Here is a 16,776-nt window from a genome sequence, read left to right as displayed (position 1 = left end):
ATCGTTCGGACAGAGCTTCTCCGATTGGAATTGTTTGATGAGTGCCGATCCGAAATTTTGATTCATCGTCGGAGGCCGCAGCCCCCCTCGGCAGCGAGTTCAGAGAACGACCGTGAAAGAGTTCGCTGTCGCAAGCTGTGGTGGAAGCCGCTCGCCTTGCTTCAGAGATTAAACACGTTCCGCATTCGCTAAGCTGGAGTCTCAAGCTTAGGACACGAAGCACGAGAGGATCTCCGACCCGGTTTCTCGGTAGAACTCCTTTGTGCGTTCCCCAGTGATCTCAAGGGTGAAGCCGTCGACGGCTTCCTCTGACGGAGCTGAATTGACTCGAGTTCCCTGCCGAGATCCCAAAAGCGAGGGATTCGACCTTGGCCGAATCAGTGCTCGAGAAATCGCACTGTCCCGCAGCGATCGCAAAGGGTAATTCCCGCGTGGCCGCGACGTGCCCTTCCGGTGCGTTCTGGGCACTGCGTGGAACCAATCTCTTGAAATTCTAACAGAACACCGGCCGGGCTCTAGTACTGGGCAACGCTCCTCCACCAATGTGTTCAAATGAGCAGAGTTTTCCTCAAATATCAGGATTCCAGATGCTAGGGACAACGCCATCAATCCTCGCATCCCAGGTTCGGCGTAATCGGTCTCTGAAGCGGATTTTCGGGTGGGTCCAGCTGAAACCCGCATGATACCCGAATGACGTCTCGGTGCTGAATATTTGCGTGTGTCTTCGTTCACATCCATAACTAAGTTCTCTACACGGGGTGGCTATCCATTCTCGTCGCCCGGAACGGTAGGAATCTCGAATGATTCAAACCCGATCGGAGACCGGGTGCTAGGAGCAGGAAACTTCCGAGAATGCAGAGCAGCACGTATTGAATCACACCATCGTAATCAAACGCGAGTCCGACCTCAGGCCTGGGGATCGAACTCGCCATCTCAAGATAGGGGAGGAATACGCTAAAGGATGGGAGAAAAACTCGTGCTTTTCTCAGGGCATGTGATTCGGAAGTATTCAGTCTTCGAAGTTGAATCCTCAGAAAAGGCCCGACTCCGAAACTCCGCGACTGAGTGAGAGATGCGATGGGCACGCAGCTAATCAGCCACAACCCAATTCCAGAAGAAATACGATCAGGATTCAAACAAAACGAGTAGAGATATATATTTTCACGAACGTGAGCATTTGTATAAATTGATCTTTTCAAATATCTTTGGTCCGTGCGTGCGAAGGAGCCGGCTCACGTTCAGATGATTTGTTCCCTGATTTCGACCCCTCGATCCGGGCCGAGATCGATACAACAACTTTTTACAAAGCTCCATGCTCCCCAAGTGTCTCGCTTGTGAATCTTCCGAATCCTCCAATGACTCTCGTCCGGAAGGGTGAACACTGCGAGCTGGAAGCTCTCGGTCGCGATCTTAAATCATCTATTTGAGCTAGATATAGAAACAAATTATCGCAGCTACTCTTTTCCTTCCTCAACTAATCTCGACGTATCTTGCTCCTCATCCTTTGCCCATTCCTCAACCTCGGCGGAGCCCCAGATCAGGAATATCAGCGAACCCGCGAGGGAAATTGCAGCGGTGATGACGAAAATCGCGTTCCAAGCCGCTTTCGTTTCGTTTTGCTGGAAAGGATTTATGTTTTTAGGAATCTTCGTAATATTTTAAAAAATCCAAACGAGTGTAATATAGGCGTGAGAGCTTCTGTCCAGCATTCCTCAGAACCTACCTTGGTCATGTAGCCTACAAGTAGGGGGGCTAAGACTCCAGCGATGTTGGATATCGTGTTGGCGAAGCCTTGGATGGCTCCGGCTTGCGACGGTCCGATGTCGATCGGGATCGCGACATCTCCTCCGGCGGTGAGACCGTTCACGGATGTGTTCAAAATCAGGATGGCCACAATGGCCTGTTTGTCGCCACCCAGGAAAGGAATGATGCCGATAGTCAGCGCTCCAAGGAATTGTGCGGTACACTCGTACGATTTTCGAACTCGAGTGATTTTTGCCGGGTTTCGTGCGATGAAAACGTCGGAAGACCAACTGGAGATCAGAGACACAACCGCGTTGCCCATGTACGATGCCGAGCTGATATAGCCGTTCTTCTGGATGTCGATGTCGAAGATATACTTCAAGTAACTCGGAATCTCAGTGAGGAATATATAGAATATGAAGCTGTTGGTGAACTTGCAGATCGAGATGACCCATACGGCTCGCGAGCTGAGAAGAGCTTTCCAGGGGACTTTCCGATTCTTGCGATTCTCGAAGTTCAGAACGCCCCGCGTGTTGACAATGTACGATTTCTCTTCTTCGCTCATCCAGCGGCACTTTTCGGGGGTGCTCGTCGCTAACAAGTACCACATCAATCCCCAGACTACACCGAGGCCGCCGGTAACGTAGAAAACACCCGGCCAGCCCCAGGCCGACTCGCAGAGCCAAGCGGATAGTGGAGCGGCTACGACCGTGCCGATAATTGTTCCAATGTTCGCGACCCCCGCCATCCACGACCGCTCGGTAACAGGTGACCATCGAGCGCACAGAGCGTAGAGGCTAGGATACGTGACTCCTTCACAGACTCCCTCAAGGACCCTCAACACGAAGAATGCAGAGTAGTCGATTCTGACCGCGGCCTCGGATAGGATCGTCAGGCAAGCGGTGAGGAAGATTCCGTAACCGAAAACCCATTTAACCGAGACGCTCTCGGCGAGGTAACCGCCAGGAATCTGCGTGAGAATATACCCCATGAAGAAAGCCTGCAACAACCAGCCCCGCATCGACTCGTCCCAGGGATAAACCGGGACATCGGGACGTGTGCTGTTCCCTTGCAGTGATAAGCTCAGGTCGTCGGTCGAGTTGTCAGTGTTGTTTGTCACCATGGCGAGTATCGTGATGCTGAGGTTGGTGCGCATGGCGTACACGAGAAACATGCCGTAAAACACGAGGAACTGCATCATATATCTGAATTTGAATTTGTTCTTTGTGTCCTGGATGGGGGGGCTGTGCAACACCACCTCGTCAGTTTCGATCGATTCATCTGGTGGCCACTGCGAGCTCCCGGGCTGATCCTGATGCGACTGATTTTCCATTCCGGAGGGATTCCGCGTCTCAGAGTCACAGGCAGGGTTCTCTCCGCTGTTTGAAGTCCTCGGCGCTCACTCAGCCAGTTCGTTGACACAAAACGCACTAGTTGTCACGCGAGCTCTCCCACCCGTTTCGGAACTCTCTTGGTACGTTCAAAAAATGGAATACATCCACGAAACGCCTCTCGTAGGTGAGTGTTTTAAGCTCAGAGGATAAGATCAGCTTTAGGATGATGTAGAAGTTTCGGGGAAACCTTGTGAGTTCCGGAATCACTGCCGATGCACAATTTTCGAACACCAAAGGGGGCGACAGCTGTTAGCGCACTTATGACTTCACAGCTGAGTGTCTCCCGCACGACTGGCTGACCGGGCGAAGAAATCGCATTATTCGCAGTGGTGTTACTAGCGGTCTTGTGCGTTTGTTTCCGATTCACCGGGCACCCAGCGCCACCTAGCGAGAGAAACCCCTGGATGGGATTGAGAAACGCGAAATTCCTCTATCGTCGTCGTCATGAGTCATGACGGACTTTCACGACCAACGGGCTCCCTCAAGCGGGTCGAGCTCTTGGAATTCGCGAATGCTGTACGAGAGCTCTAATTCCAATTGAATGGATGCGCTAGAGGCATTTGTCAAGCTAGAAACCTGATTTCCATTGGCACTGTAGATTCGATAAACATATCTCGACCAGCGGATTGAACTTCTCGGGATTGACGGAGACAAGCTCATCTGCCCTTGATTAGAGCGATTCGGAAACATCAAGACGGATGCGCGTGCATCCGCCCGGGATCCCGCATATTCGACGGACAGAGAATCCGTATCGTTGATCATTCATGGCGAGCTGCGATCACGAGAGTCGCCACCTTGGGATCATCCCCTTACTCATTTATCGTATACTTCCGGTTTCATCCATCTCCGAGAGCTCGCCAACCAGAAGCCCAAATGCTTAAGGAATCACCGACTGATGGTTGTTTCACTGGCTTTCATGCAGGCTCTCGACGGGGTTTATCTGGCGACAGACTGGCCACTGGATTTTCATTCAGCATAGTCCTCTTCCCCAGAAAATTCCACGTGACACGTGCACCGTAGATTATGAGTCCTTAACCCGAGTTTGTCTCGGCGATCAGAACGGGTTGATCCCACAAGGCTGAGAGACTCGCGCCAGTTCACATCCGCCAATTAAGAATAGTTTTCGGAATGGAGTCGATCCGTTCCGACTCCGAAACATAAACACCCGGGAACCCACACGATTCGCGCCGGCTCTCTCGCTAGATAGTGACTCGTGATTCGATTCGCCATGGCTGGAGTATTATTCGAAGATATTTTCGATGTAAAGGTAAGTTCAATTATTCTGCTCATCGTCGATGATTCGGCTAATGTGACTTAATCGTCTTCTTGAGCGTACATCTCTGATCCGGAAGGATCGAAATGGAGCTCGCGATCATCATCCGCGGCTCGACTGTCACATCGACCGCACTAAATAATGGTTCCGCGTTCCCCCGCCGCCCAATACCAATCGCTCCGTGCCGGATCGGTCGAGCGCTCCAGAGACGCGGTTATTACCGGTAACAAACCTTGAATGAATCGAGTTCCGCTCCCTCTTCTAGGACATCGATCCGGAAGGCAAGAAGTTCGACAGGTGTGCTCGACTTCATTGTGAATCCGAGTCCTTCAAAATGGACCTGATTCTGGACATCAACAGCCAAGTAAGCACACGGAAGTACAAAATTGTGGGATTATTCCACGTTTTTGGCGGATAGTTCGAATCAGAATGGAACTTGTCATTCATTGAACGGATAAGCTCTCTCTATCGAAAGATCCTCACGTCTTATCGACCAGAATCTGAGCATTTCACCCAGGTGGCTGAATGCCATCCCTTAGCAACGAAGATGAATTGAGGCTCAGGTACTCTGATGCGATGATAAAGCTAGAACTCGAACCCCTTACAGGTCTACAATGTCGAACTTGGAGACAAGTTCCGGCTGGTAATCGCGGCATCGCTGCGGGAAGATGGGTCCGATCCGGATAGCGGTGACTACAATCCAGCCGATGACACCCCTACGAGAGCCGACCAATTTGAATACGTCATGTACGGAAAGATTTACCGTATCGAAGGCGATGATGCTACTACTGGGGAGTGTACTCGACTGGCAGCTTACGTATCGTTCGGCGGGCTACTCATGAGGCTACAAGGCGATCCCAACAATCTCCACGGCTTCGACGTCGATAACCACGTCTATCTTCTCATGAAAAAACTCGCCTTCTAGAATGATTGGATCATTTTGTAAATATTGTTTGTGCATTCGAACCTGGAAAATCGCTCCTGAAACCTTTGGCCTTCTCAATTAGAGATCTACCATGTCTCGAACCGCACGGAAAGCATCATTTCCCGATGATCTATTCCTGCAGTCCGGACTTTGAGTCTCGCTCCTCTTCCGTGGGTGGGCTGCGCCAAATTAGGAGCTTGCACTGATCGGAATCATGGTGGGACAACAGATTGCGATCATTTTCGATTCGCGACCGCACTCATGCGCCTGCTCCCGTCCGCCTACACGAAGGCTCACCAGTCTTTGCTGCGCTTTCGAAGCACGCAATGCTCTGACGCTGGAGATAGACTATCTCCGCATTCCTGGGCTCTCGATCGATCCTGACCGTGGGTGAATTTTTGGAGAGAGGGGGGTCGGAGGTTCCTCAGTGCTCTCCTCGCGGAGAGTCTTCTGGCCCGATTCGTCTGGCTCCGAGAAACATCACCTGAAATCTGTGGTATTCGACAGCGCTCGATTGGAATCATCCGATCGCTCATCCTCATTGGAATGCAGTCTTCGGAGTCGGGCGATCGTCAGGATGCTTTCTCGAGCGTCCCTGCAGTGCAAGTTCGGAGTTGAATCTCACTGGACGTCTATTGACGAATCTTGTCGAGCTTCATGTTCTTCGCGTGGTCTTCTGTACCTCGGTTGTTCTTCAATCTTAGGGGCGAGTAGCTCGGGAAAATGATTCCACTGATCTTTCGGAGGGCTTCTCGATACCGCATGCATGCATTCATTCGGTCACGAGAAAATCACGACCATGAATGAAGTACTCCATACACAGCAGCAAATGAAGGAACCACGCCCCTAACTGTATTAATCTGCCGACCAGCCCCGAGATCATTGTGAGCGACGTCGCGTGACCTCAGCCGAGCTTCGTCGGCGTAGCGGAGGAAACTGCACCGGAAATCGAGAGAGGCTCCCAAATTTCTCGACAGGGAGCAGACTTCGGCTCTTGAGAGTTAATTGGGCTCCGGGAAGTCTCCCAGCCTCAGAAGGAGATCCTTCCTCGATGACAGCGAGCTGAAGATGACAGGCGGCGTCGCTATCCGCTCCATACTGTCTCCGGATGGACTTCACTGAACCACCTCGGAGATCGATCACCTCCCCGGATAAAAGCTCCATATGCTCCTGATGGCTCAATGATTCGCTTCTGGATTTTCGGATACTCCTACTTAGAGATTAGTGCCATTACGCTCCTTCACATTCAGTTCCAGCGTTGTGAAGACTAAGAATATGATATATGGTTTTTTTATAGTACATTTCCCCGGGTTAATTATAACATCGCAAAGGCCTCCTAAATCCACTGGAAATCAGCAGGCAGCGAACTCGACAGGAGAGCCTTCTCCTCTTCCGGAACCGGTATGCAGAATGGAGCTTGATCGTTCGTTTTGATGAAAAGTTTTCCGCTCCCGCTCGGAGTCAGCGACATCTCACCCTGTAAAGGCAACGAGTGATTCGAGGGGAAGCTCACATCCGCCGCGCCGTGAGCATCGCTTCTGGATATGCCCTTATAACGAATGAGCCTCGACTAAGGCGAGAAACCCGCGAACCTCGTATGTCTTCGGTGTACAGACTCCAGTCCTGACTTTTTGCCATTCTTCTTCGCAAGTTTGCCCGATATATCTACAAGCCTGGGGGAGGGGAGGATGAGAAGCGTCTCCTTATCGCTGTATGCTCTATGCATGAAAAATACTCGAATCGAGGTCTTCCCGTGTGCCCAGCACGGATGAACCTCTGTGCAGGAAAGATAAGTAATCCCGAACCTGTGGATCTTCGGAATTGAGGACGGCCTCATTGAAGAAGTGATGAGCGCGCTCGTGGTGACATTTCACATCTGCGGAAGATTGATTGGGGAATTCGTGTCCGAGGCCGAAACGTCAAGCATGGAGAGATCCATCAGGTCCAAGGGAAACTTACGCCACCAGCTGCACCCGGGTTGAGAAATTCCTCCATTCGGATAGAAATCGACGTGTCCGACGGGAGAGACCATTCCGACCTGAGTCACGAGCGGAGTGTCTTTCATTCCGCGAAGAGTTCCTCTTATCACCGCTTCGATTAAATTCCGCTTCCAAATAATCGCTCTAGCTCGTAAATACCTTCCCAGTCACTATTGACTCTCCGGCCGAAGTATGTACTCCAATAGTGAATTCGCTGTCCTCTTTCGTGACGTGAGCACCGTACTTCTCGAACGCGGGTGCAGCGGCGTCCAGAATAGTCATACGACCGAATTTCTGCCCTGAAAGTTTGTAGTAATGCCTGCCGGCAAAGCCGCCGACCTAGGAAAAAATGGTTCACAGATTGATTTCTTTCCATTTCTCCCCTCTCCAGCCCGTAATGAGAAACGATCGGCGATTTTTTATGGAAAATCGAGCTATGTTCCCTCGAGAGATCGAGGGATCTTCACCTGAGCTCCCATGCTGAAACCGATATAATGGATATTCTTATTGGAATAGCCGTAGATCCGCTTCAGCTCCAGGAGGAATTTCGCTGCCGCCCTCCCTACGCTCATCGTGTTCGCTGCTGCCTGGCTGTAGAGGGGTAAGGCGCTACCGCGTCTCCAGTCAATCGCGATCACGTTGGCATCCTGTGAAGGGAATGAGCTTCGAGTGTTCCGCTCGCCTCTTGACCCACAAGAAAAGTCTTGCTCAAGTCTGATTCCAGTCAGGTCAGGATTTTTATTGTCGTCATTCCTCGACGCTTACCTTGACCTTGAGGAGAGCGTTCTTCATGTCCACGACCCAGTACGTACGTCCGCTGCCGCCAAGTCCATGGCTCAACACAAAGAGAGTTTTATGCGTCTCCTGCAATTTCACAAGAATTCCTCAAGGAAGACCAGGTCAAGCTGGACATTGGTTTGGATTTCGGCACCGGGGATTCCGTGTGTAACTCTCCCAATGTTGGGTCGAGAATTCGTGATCTGATCGAATGCTCTACCCTCAGGGCGGGAATGTCGTTGTAAGTATTCTCGATCTCATGGAGCATCACAACAGGGGTATCGTTCCTGCTTCCTCGGCTGTACAGGTTGAAAGTTGTGTTGATGTTGCCTTGTCCTGGATCTTCGGGGAAACACCCGGCAAAGGTCATTTCCTTCTGGGTGAAGCATCCCACGTCGTGATCGTAACAGACTATCGATCTGCGGAAAGTGCGTATTTGGAAGGAGATTCAGTCCGCAGCGATCTAGGAGAGAAACAGAGGCAAACTACCGAAGTCTGAATGGATCGAGGTTGCTGGGGAACTCACTCGTCGTCAATATCGATGTTTCTCCGACTCCTGTGATGTTCAGCTTCGAGCATAGCATCGATGAACGGATCGGGGTGGGACAATCTCCCGGAAGCCCCTACAACCGCAACGGTCAGAAGTGAGAGCACTCGCATAGCTTGATTCTTAGATGGGGACATCGAGACAACTGATTGCTCCGCCGGCTTCCCATCGATTGCCTGGACGATGGGATCCGCTAATCCGTGGTGTGATCTAAAGCCGAGACTCATAAATCTTGTAGTCGCGGATGAAGGTCTCGACGCATCGGCGAGGGGCAAGGTGACGGTGACAATGAGACAAGTTCTGTCGAGTACTTTATGTTTTGATGTGCTTCCGCGATCGGTGCTATGATCTCTCGTACGGTAAATTGGTTCGCTTCCGTTCTGAATCTAAGAGTTATCTCTTGCGAGTGGCTGGGAGGGCAGCTCCGGGATCCGCATTCCGGATTACCCCCGGGTTTTCCTAGCGAGATGAAGGACCTATAAAACTATGCTTATCCAAAAAGAATCAGAGATCCCCGACAGCATAGAACCCGCGGTATCGAAGTAGGGGTCAGATTACATCGATCGATGGACGGGCGGGCGGTCCGAACCGCAATGTCAGAGGAAAGGCTCCCGCACGGATTCCGCCGCGTCCCGGGATCATTTTCCTATCGAATTTATTGATCTATGTTATCAGATATTTTTGCTTCATTTATTGAATAATCTTGTCATGGAGATGGTGTCTGAATCTTATCAACCTATGCCAGCGAGGCCATCGGCATTCGGTAGTGATCTGAGGGCCGCTGCCGCATTTCCCTTCTGCACCCCGATGGATATCCTCTGTAGGAGAAACTCTTCAGCTCTCTTATCCCCTGATGACAATTTGATCCGGTTATCAAATTGCTCCACTCATGTTCGGCAGAGGGGAATTTACTGAAGGATCCTCCCATTTCATTGAAATTCAGGTGCCGGTTGTCCTCCGGATTGCGAAGGTAGCTCCCGACGCGTTCAATGCTTTCAATCTGATTCTTTTCCCCAAGACCCCGCAATTAGTCATTTGTCGCCTGACCTCGTTCACGATTTTCGAAACCCAATCCTCAGGGAGACATACTCCCTCCGCTCCGCATCGGGCATGATGGTGGCCACCGCCAGAGCATCCGAGTTCGACTTCAGGATTCCGCTGGATTGACCGAATCCCGTCGACGGATTTCCATTTCGGGGCGGTCAACCCCGAAGTCTCTCTGAGGTCGTCGGTGCGCGGCTCCAGCAAAATTACTTGTCCGCCCGTCTCCATCGCGTGTGCGCTGATGCTTACAGCTGGGCCACATCACCGTCGTGAAACGCGCAAAAAGAGCAGGCGGTTAAGCCATATGATCCTGAGCGCGGACGTCCGACATAGTTGTCCTCGAAAGAGAGTACTTTCCGGCTTTAACTCTGAAGGAATCTCAGGTGCCAGCTCACAGAGGGCGACATCGATATGCTCTGTTGGGACTGATGCCAAAGGCTGGGATCGTACCTATGCGATTTGGGGAGGAAGACTTGCTATCGTTTATGTCCCGAAACTCATCCACCCTTCATGATGATCAGCGGAACGATCGACCGCCTTGCGACTCGCGACCGAGGGTCCCGCGGCGACTAGGACTGCGGCGAACCGGCCCGTAACGGCGCACGTGTTCGCCGAGTCATAATTTCGACCTCTTAAATTGCAAATCTTAGACAAGGTGGGTGAAAAGAAGATCGCATGGATCTGATTAGCAAACATTTATTGACATAGCTCAAATTATTAAACCATCCTTTAGCGCACAAATTGTGCCCACGGTGCTCCCGACGGCTCATTTAGGGATCTCGACATCGTAGAACTTACTGTCGCTCCGAGAATCGAGAGCGTGAAGTCGAGTCAACACCGAAACTTCTTCCACCATCTCGACGTAGGCTTTCTGACGCTTCTTCAGATCACCATTCCACCATACGAACAAGAGTCTCATCCACACATCGGCAGACGGGGCCTGCGATATGGTCCTCCTCAGAACCTCCTCCGGTAGCCGAGATATGAGGGATTCTTGCTCGAGAATCAGCTCCACGTTCGACAGGAAGTACTTCTCGAGCGTTCCGAGAAATTCCGGTTTACTTTTGAGCAGGACAGCTCCTTCGACATAGTACACGACATCCGCGGGCGTTGCGCGCAGTTGACCTGTGTAGCAGAAATCAACAAGACCGCTCACGACATCTTTTGGGAGACTGGTCGAAATCGAGCGACCGGAGACATTGAACTGCGACTTCAAGACGCAGCCATGGCATTTCACTCGTTCCTTGCCCGCACAGTCCACAATGAAATCACAGAACTCGGTGTCCGCGCGGAGGAATTCGAGCAACTCTGAGGGGTAATTTTCTTTCAGCACAAGAATCTCGCTGTCTTTCGTCTCCATCTGACCACGATTGAATGTCAACCGGCATTTTCGAAGATGGGATTTATGTGGGGCTCGTCATCGAGCGTAAATAATGGTCGTTCTCAGAACAATGCCGAGGAGTCTACGGAGAGCAAACTGAAGGTGTGTCGGCAAACTGAGAGCACGCGCGCTTATCCTGGGTGCGCGACTCCCCTTCATTCTTGCGGACTGAGACTAATCTTGAGTTTTGGTCGCTGAATGAGAGAAAAATCTTGGACTACGCTGAACAAGATACCATGTCCTTCGGAAAATCATCAACCTTCGGAAACATGTTTTAGAAACACTTTCGTCTGCAACTTTATTCTTCAACATCGAGTTAATTTACATTATTCAGTCTAACAGCGAGGAACTCAGAGGGCGAATTCAGCAACTATTGCTCCGTAATTAAATGGCAGCAATCCGCAAAACTACAGTGACGTTCACTTCATGGCAGGTCTGGGACTTCGTCCGAGCTTCGAAATTCGAGAAAATCAGTGGGGAAATCTTTTGGACTCAGGAAACTCTAACGCAGAAAAAAGCATTCGATGGGAGGGGGAACTCCGAGAGAAAATCCACAGCCGAATGTAGCTGCATTGAATTTAGGGACCGTCCGCTGCTGCTGCCTTCCCCGCCACTAGGCTCTTGAGAAAGGAAACTCTGATAGGGATCACTTTTCGCCTCTATTTCGCTCTTCACTGCACGTTGAGCATTGTTTTGACGGCTCGCACAACGTCGCTCGCCTGAGGTACGGCGCGGACTTCTAAACTTGCGGTGTACGGCATAGGAACATCGGCACCCGTGATTCTGCAGGATGAAAGAGCTGTGAGCGGATGGAGTCTCTCTTCCAGAGTGAAGAATAAATAGGTACTATTAGATTTGGTTCGCCCAGACTTATAGGAGTCGGCTCACCTGATGACGGGGGCGTCCAAATAATCGAAAACCGCGCTCTCCATGATGCGAGCACTGATATCGGATCCTACTCCAGAAGAAGGCCAACCGCCCTCGACCGTGACCAATCGATTGGTCTTCATGACTGAGTTGGCAATCGTTTCGAAATCCAAGGGACGAATGGATCTCAGATTAATGACTTCACACTCAATACCGGCCTGAAGAATCGAAAATGGATCTTTTAGTCGAAATCCTGGAGAACTGGTGATACACCGATCATTCTCTGCCTACTCTCTCAAGAGGCTCTCACCGCTGCCAGCTCGTTGGCGGCCTCCAAGCAAGCTCCAACTGGCTTCGAGTGTGCCACAAGCGTCACCGCGTTCCCGGTCCGCTCTATTTTCGCCTGCAAAGACGAGACATACGTATACCATGATTCCTGGATTCCCTCCACTGTTCAAAGTTTCGACCGATCGAAATCATTCACGGATGACGAACCTTTCCGATGGGGAGTACGAAATCTTTTGACATAGCCTCGTCCGACATGTCGAACGTTGTGCCGTAGACAAGCTCATTTTCCAAGAAGACAACCGGATCGTTGTCTCGGATAGCGGCCTGTTGCGAGAACGAGATTCAATCACATATCGACGGATTGTATGTCTGCGATATCGTAGACCACAAACGATTCGTTGGTGACTGAATATCGCCTGAAGCCCATGGAATTTCGATGATCCGGGACTCACCTTCAATAAGCCTTTTGCATCTTCAGAGTTATACGGGGAGAGTACTTTGAGACCCGGACAATTGGCATACCAGGAGGCAAAACACTGTGAATGTTGAGCGGCGACCCCGACAGCTGCGCCGTTCGGCCCTCGGAAAACGATGGGAACCGCGACCAGACCCGCACTCATGTAGAAGGTTTTCGCGGCCGAGTTTATCACGTGATCAATGGCCTGCGGAAAATAATGAGTTCACAAAACTCTTTCGTAGAAACATTCGGATGGAGCTATTGGACGAGAACAAAGCTTCTCGGACATTGCTCACTGTGAGCAGAAGTCCGGAAGGCGGAACGCTTCAACGTTATCTCTAATATCCCCGGGATGCGTTTGAGAAAATCTTGTTACGAGAACCAACCTGCATTGAGAAGTTGAATGTCATGAATTCGCAAATCGGCCGGAGTCCTCCGAAGGCTGCGCCAACAGCAATTCCTGCGAAACCTATTTCTGTGATGGGAGTGTCTATCACCCGACGGTCGCCGTACTTCTTCCACAGCCCGCGAGTCACCTGGTCGAAAATGAATTCGAATGTCAACAGCTATACATAGATCAGTCGCGAAGTCCCTTTAGCGAATATCAATGATCGTTATCACCTGCTTGAATGAAGCAAATTCCAGGAACTCACTTTGTATGCTCCATCGTACTGAGCGACTTCTTCGCCGAGAATGAAAACCTGGGGGAGGGGAAGAGAAACTTCCATCACTGATTTTCTTTCGGAGAAACTGGGCATCGACGTCCGTAACGTTCCGCTTCTACGCGACTGATTCCGTGTGAAGTACCGGTGATCGCTTCTCCAAAGATTCGAGTCAACGAAATTTTCCATCTATCGAATAACTCCGAAGATCCAAAGCCTCTTTCAGAAATCGCTCGCTCCGAAAACCTGATTTGAAGTGTTGGTTTCGCTCACGCCAAAATTTCATCGCGACACCCATGAGCTACAGGGGCGAAATTCAGAACAGATGATCAGGAGAGCATCGCGAAGGCGAGCAGCGCGAGAATATTCGGGGACATGGATCGTGTTAAATTCGATAACGCGATCACCTTGAGCTTGAGCGTTCGAACGACCGACCTCGGATAGACCGCTCATCGATAATTCATCTCAAGTGGACACGCCGGAATCATTCGTGCGCGAAAAATAACGTTCGATGATGATCATACCTCAGGGCTCAGCTGCAGTCTCTCTGAGTCCTAAAGCAAAATTACTGGGGTGCGCTAAAGGCGTTTCCAAATCGAATTCTACGAACCTTGTCATCGCGCTCCATCTCTTCGTCGATAGCGGCGTTTAGCGCATCCCGCACTGTCATTTGGGACGCTGCCACCCTCGGGGTGGTGCTGAATTGACGGAACACATTCCGTGAAAGTGAATTCCGCAGAAAATTCGCCGTCGCACTCATTTTGTTCTAACTCCGAGAGAGCCACGGTCAATCGAGTCAAGAGATTTTCTGCAGAGTTGTGGCTGGATGCAGCCGCGCTCGACGCTGCAGGTGTTATTGTTCCCCGGAATTTCTCAAATAATTCTTAGAATCAACCCGATATCGCTCGTAATCTAGCAGCGAGGAGCGACCATTGCTCTCGGAGCAGGACGATCAGGGGAACGACGTGAATTGTTCTTTGGACAGGAGTTAGCCGATTCCCACAGCTGTCTCGACCTGCATGGAATTCGAATGTCACCAGCAGCTCGATATTTGATTTTCCGAGCTCGCGGCACCGATGGACCTGAGACTTGCTGTTTCCTGTATCGACGATTACGGCAAAAGGAGGCAGTCTCATGATACGGGATTCTGAAGAATGAAGTCCACTCCGGCATCAGCAGTGCCAGGAGAATGTGTGCAGCACGCTGATGATCTCTGCTTAGAATAACGGGATCCGAAAATTCCAGTCCACCGCCCCCTTTCCGGAACAAATGAATCATTCCGGTGGGGGGTTGCTGACCTGTGTACGATCGATGACCGCTCTCAATCAGTTCACAGCTTGGCTAATGTTCCCGGCATAACCAGCTGTACCACCGAGAGGCATCGACTGGGAACGCTTCGAGTCGATTGGCTCCGAGCGGACTGGACGCCGCTTGCTCCGATAGACATCAAAGCCGGGGAAGGCGCGCGGCAGAGACTCGAATGTCCGATTCCGACGGACTTCACGCTCGATCGTTTTCCTGATGCGGAAAGTGCTCACGATAGCCATCCCTTCGCTGGTGGCCCCTATGGAAGATGCTTCACGCGATGAGGACCGCACCTCGTGGGCCGTGACCCCTCAGTTCATGAAGGATGACCTCAGCCGCACTCCGGGCAGCGCTTCGGGGCGAAAACTCATGCAGGTGACGACGGAAAATCAAGCAGTGTTACCAAATTCGACGACTGTAACGAGGATTGAGATCTCGTTCGAAATCATACTGGAATGCATATTCATCCGCTCTCAAACAATTCAACCCGTGCTTCCGGGCCCCCAGAGCTCATGTCCCAGTTCGATAAACTTCGTATGAGACGGGCCGTACTCCCCAGTCCCTCCAAGCCCGTCATGACAGAGTTTGACTGACCGAGCTCTGTGACACATCGCTCAATTCGTGTCGGGTTGCGGGCAGAGATCATCGGCATCACTGTCTCCGACCGAGAGCGGCCTGATTTCATTTTCATCTGAGTTGAACCTCTTCATGTTGTTCGTTGTTGTTCTGCACGTCATTCCGTAAAACGAATCGCCCCACGAAGCGTCTTGACGGTACAACCGTACGAGCGAAATCCTCACCCAGCTGAGGAGCGGACAGCAAGGACACCACCATGCTCTCATAGAGAAGGTGGGTGCGTGAATCTGAATCTGAGCCGCGCACCTTCGGCAGTGTTCGAGGAATCGGATTACTTACGGAGAGAGGGAGACGTCAGTTCCTCTCCAAATTTTTCTTGACACGCCGAATCTCATTCCCCAGGGAACGTTAGAGCAGAAAATAATACTACTCTAGTTTCTTGTGACTGGCTTCCGACAAATATTGTTTCAGAGCGAGCGCAAATAGATGCATAGTCCTTGCCCACAATCAGAGACATGTATCCGATTTAAGATCCATGGTGAAGTCTCCGTTCCTTAAGTCCCCGCGAGCTACACCTTGGGGAACTCTAGAAGAGCCTTCGAGTTCGAAATTCTCGCATCTCTTGCTCGGAAAGTCGCTGGTCTCCAGGATGACATTTGATACGGTCGACTACTCTACTCGAGCTTCTCCGGAGTAGTCATGTACATCTATGTTTCACCAATGTTTCAGAATACAGATCCGATCTCCGCGCAGTCAGGACCATGAGGAAGAGCTTCTCAGTCTTGACAACGATAGTTTTCGGAAGCTATGTGATTATTTCAACATTACTTCTGAAGTACCCGACTCTTCTTCACCGGAAGAAGCGACTCAAGTTCAATGGCGTGCACATAAGCCATAGAGGAGGTAATGATGTAGACTTCGGGAGGCAGTCAATGAGCAATCCCAATCTCTTACCTCGAGGAGTTCCGAAGAGAAGCCATTTCCCATTCTTAATTTGACATTCTCAATCCATCTCTCATAGGTGCATTCGAAGGAGTTGAGAACACCATCGACACCTTCCAGCATGCAGCCTCTGCTTGCGGAACCGACATGCTGCATCTCGACGTTCAACTCACCCGGGATGGACAGGTGAACAATTTTAGAAGCTCATAACATGGTTTTTGATGCTGTTGGTCTTCCAAGCTGAAAACAAATTCTATCAACTTCAGGTTGTGGTGGCGCACGAAGATTCTCTCAGGAGGCTCTGTGGCTGCAACGTGAAGATATCTGAGCTCCGATACCAGGTTCGTAGATTCCGCCTCCCTCGTGAACGATTCAAGGAAGTCGCGATCTCGATACTCAGGGTTCGCACTTAGCACGTATTGATTCTTGTCACGGTTCCAGGATTTGCCGCCCCTCATGCCGGTGATTGACGTGGATTTCATGAGTGGAGTCTCTTGTTTGAATTCACCAATGGAGAGACGGCAGATACCTTTGCTACGAGAAGTTTTCGAGAGGTTCGAATATTCGATAATTTTCGAGTTTTTCCGAGCAGAAGTCGGCGAATCGGGGGCGAATC

General features: G+C 50.9%; 5 protein-coding genes across 5 annotated transcripts in view; 2 read left to right on the top strand and 3 right to left on the bottom strand.

Moving 5' to 3' along the window:
- Window positions 1-1,138: 1,138 nt before the first annotated feature.
- Window positions 1,139-3,447, bottom strand: LOC100902748 (sialin). The gene is made up of 2 exons (XM_003746079.2): window positions 1,724-3,447; window positions 1,139-1,619 (listed from the first exon to the last, which is right to left on the bottom strand). Exons 1-2 carry the CDS (start codon window positions 3,074-3,076, stop codon window positions 1,455-1,457), a joined length of 1,518 nt encoding a protein of 505 aa, XP_003746127.1. The 5' UTR covers window positions 3,077-3,447; the 3' UTR covers window positions 1,139-1,454.
- A 750-nt stretch (window positions 3,448-4,197) lies between these two features.
- On the top strand, window positions 4,198-5,390 carry Polr2H (DNA-directed RNA polymerases I, II, and III subunit Rpb8). The gene is made up of 3 exons (XM_003746080.2): window positions 4,198-4,404; window positions 4,676-4,774; window positions 5,018-5,390. The coding sequence occupies exons 1-3, from the start codon at window positions 4,366-4,368 to the stop codon at window positions 5,333-5,335; spliced, it is 456 nt and encodes a 151-aa protein (XP_003746128.1). The 5' UTR covers window positions 4,198-4,365; the 3' UTR covers window positions 5,336-5,390.
- A 1,223-nt stretch (window positions 5,391-6,613) lies between these two features.
- LOC100902466 (pancreatic lipase-related protein 2) lies at window positions 6,614-8,809 on the bottom strand. The gene is made up of 9 exons (XM_003746077.1): window positions 8,618-8,809; window positions 8,312-8,510; window positions 8,080-8,178; window positions 7,782-7,961; window positions 7,474-7,653; window positions 7,295-7,373; window positions 7,141-7,211; window positions 6,928-7,008; window positions 6,614-6,812 (listed from the first exon to the last, which is right to left on the bottom strand). Exons 1-9 carry the CDS (start codon window positions 8,773-8,775, stop codon window positions 6,672-6,674), a joined length of 1,188 nt encoding a protein of 395 aa, XP_003746125.1. The 5' UTR covers window positions 8,776-8,809; the 3' UTR covers window positions 6,614-6,671.
- A 2,532-nt stretch (window positions 8,810-11,341) lies between these two features.
- Window positions 11,342-14,157, bottom strand: Pdhb (Pyruvate dehydrogenase E1 beta subunit). Its single transcript, XM_003746076.1, has 8 exons — window positions 13,948-14,157; window positions 13,329-13,376; window positions 13,062-13,211; window positions 12,671-12,880; window positions 12,426-12,542; window positions 12,241-12,333; window positions 11,952-12,148; window positions 11,342-11,846 (listed from the first exon to the last, which is right to left on the bottom strand). Exons 1-8 carry the CDS (start codon window positions 14,095-14,097, stop codon window positions 11,735-11,737), a joined length of 1,077 nt encoding a protein of 358 aa, XP_003746124.1. The 5' UTR covers window positions 14,098-14,157; the 3' UTR covers window positions 11,342-11,734.
- A 1,129-nt stretch (window positions 14,158-15,286) lies between these two features.
- The window catches only part of LOC100902607 (lysophospholipase D GDPD1), a 2,853-nt gene continuing 1,363 nt past the window's right edge, over window positions 15,287-16,776 (top strand). The window contains exons 1-5 of the mRNA XM_003746078.1: window positions 15,287-15,491; window positions 15,948-16,121; window positions 16,240-16,346; window positions 16,427-16,501; window positions 16,602-16,714. Coding sequence (XP_003746126.1) covers window positions 15,980-16,121; window positions 16,240-16,346; window positions 16,427-16,501; window positions 16,602-16,714 — 437 coding nt within the window. The 5' untranslated portion in view covers window positions 15,287-15,491; window positions 15,948-15,979. The remainder of the gene's footprint in view (window positions 15,492-15,947; window positions 16,122-16,239; window positions 16,347-16,426; window positions 16,502-16,601; window positions 16,715-16,776) is intronic.

The sequence above is a fragment of the Galendromus occidentalis genome, unplaced genomic scaffold (genome assembly GCF_000255335.2).
Source record: "Galendromus occidentalis unplaced genomic scaffold, Mocc_1.1 scf7180000077488, whole genome shotgun sequence".
In the NCBI taxonomy this organism is placed as follows: domain Eukaryota; kingdom Metazoa; phylum Arthropoda; class Arachnida; order Mesostigmata; family Phytoseiidae; genus Galendromus; species Galendromus occidentalis.
This window is presented reverse-complemented; position numbering and strand designations above follow the sequence as displayed.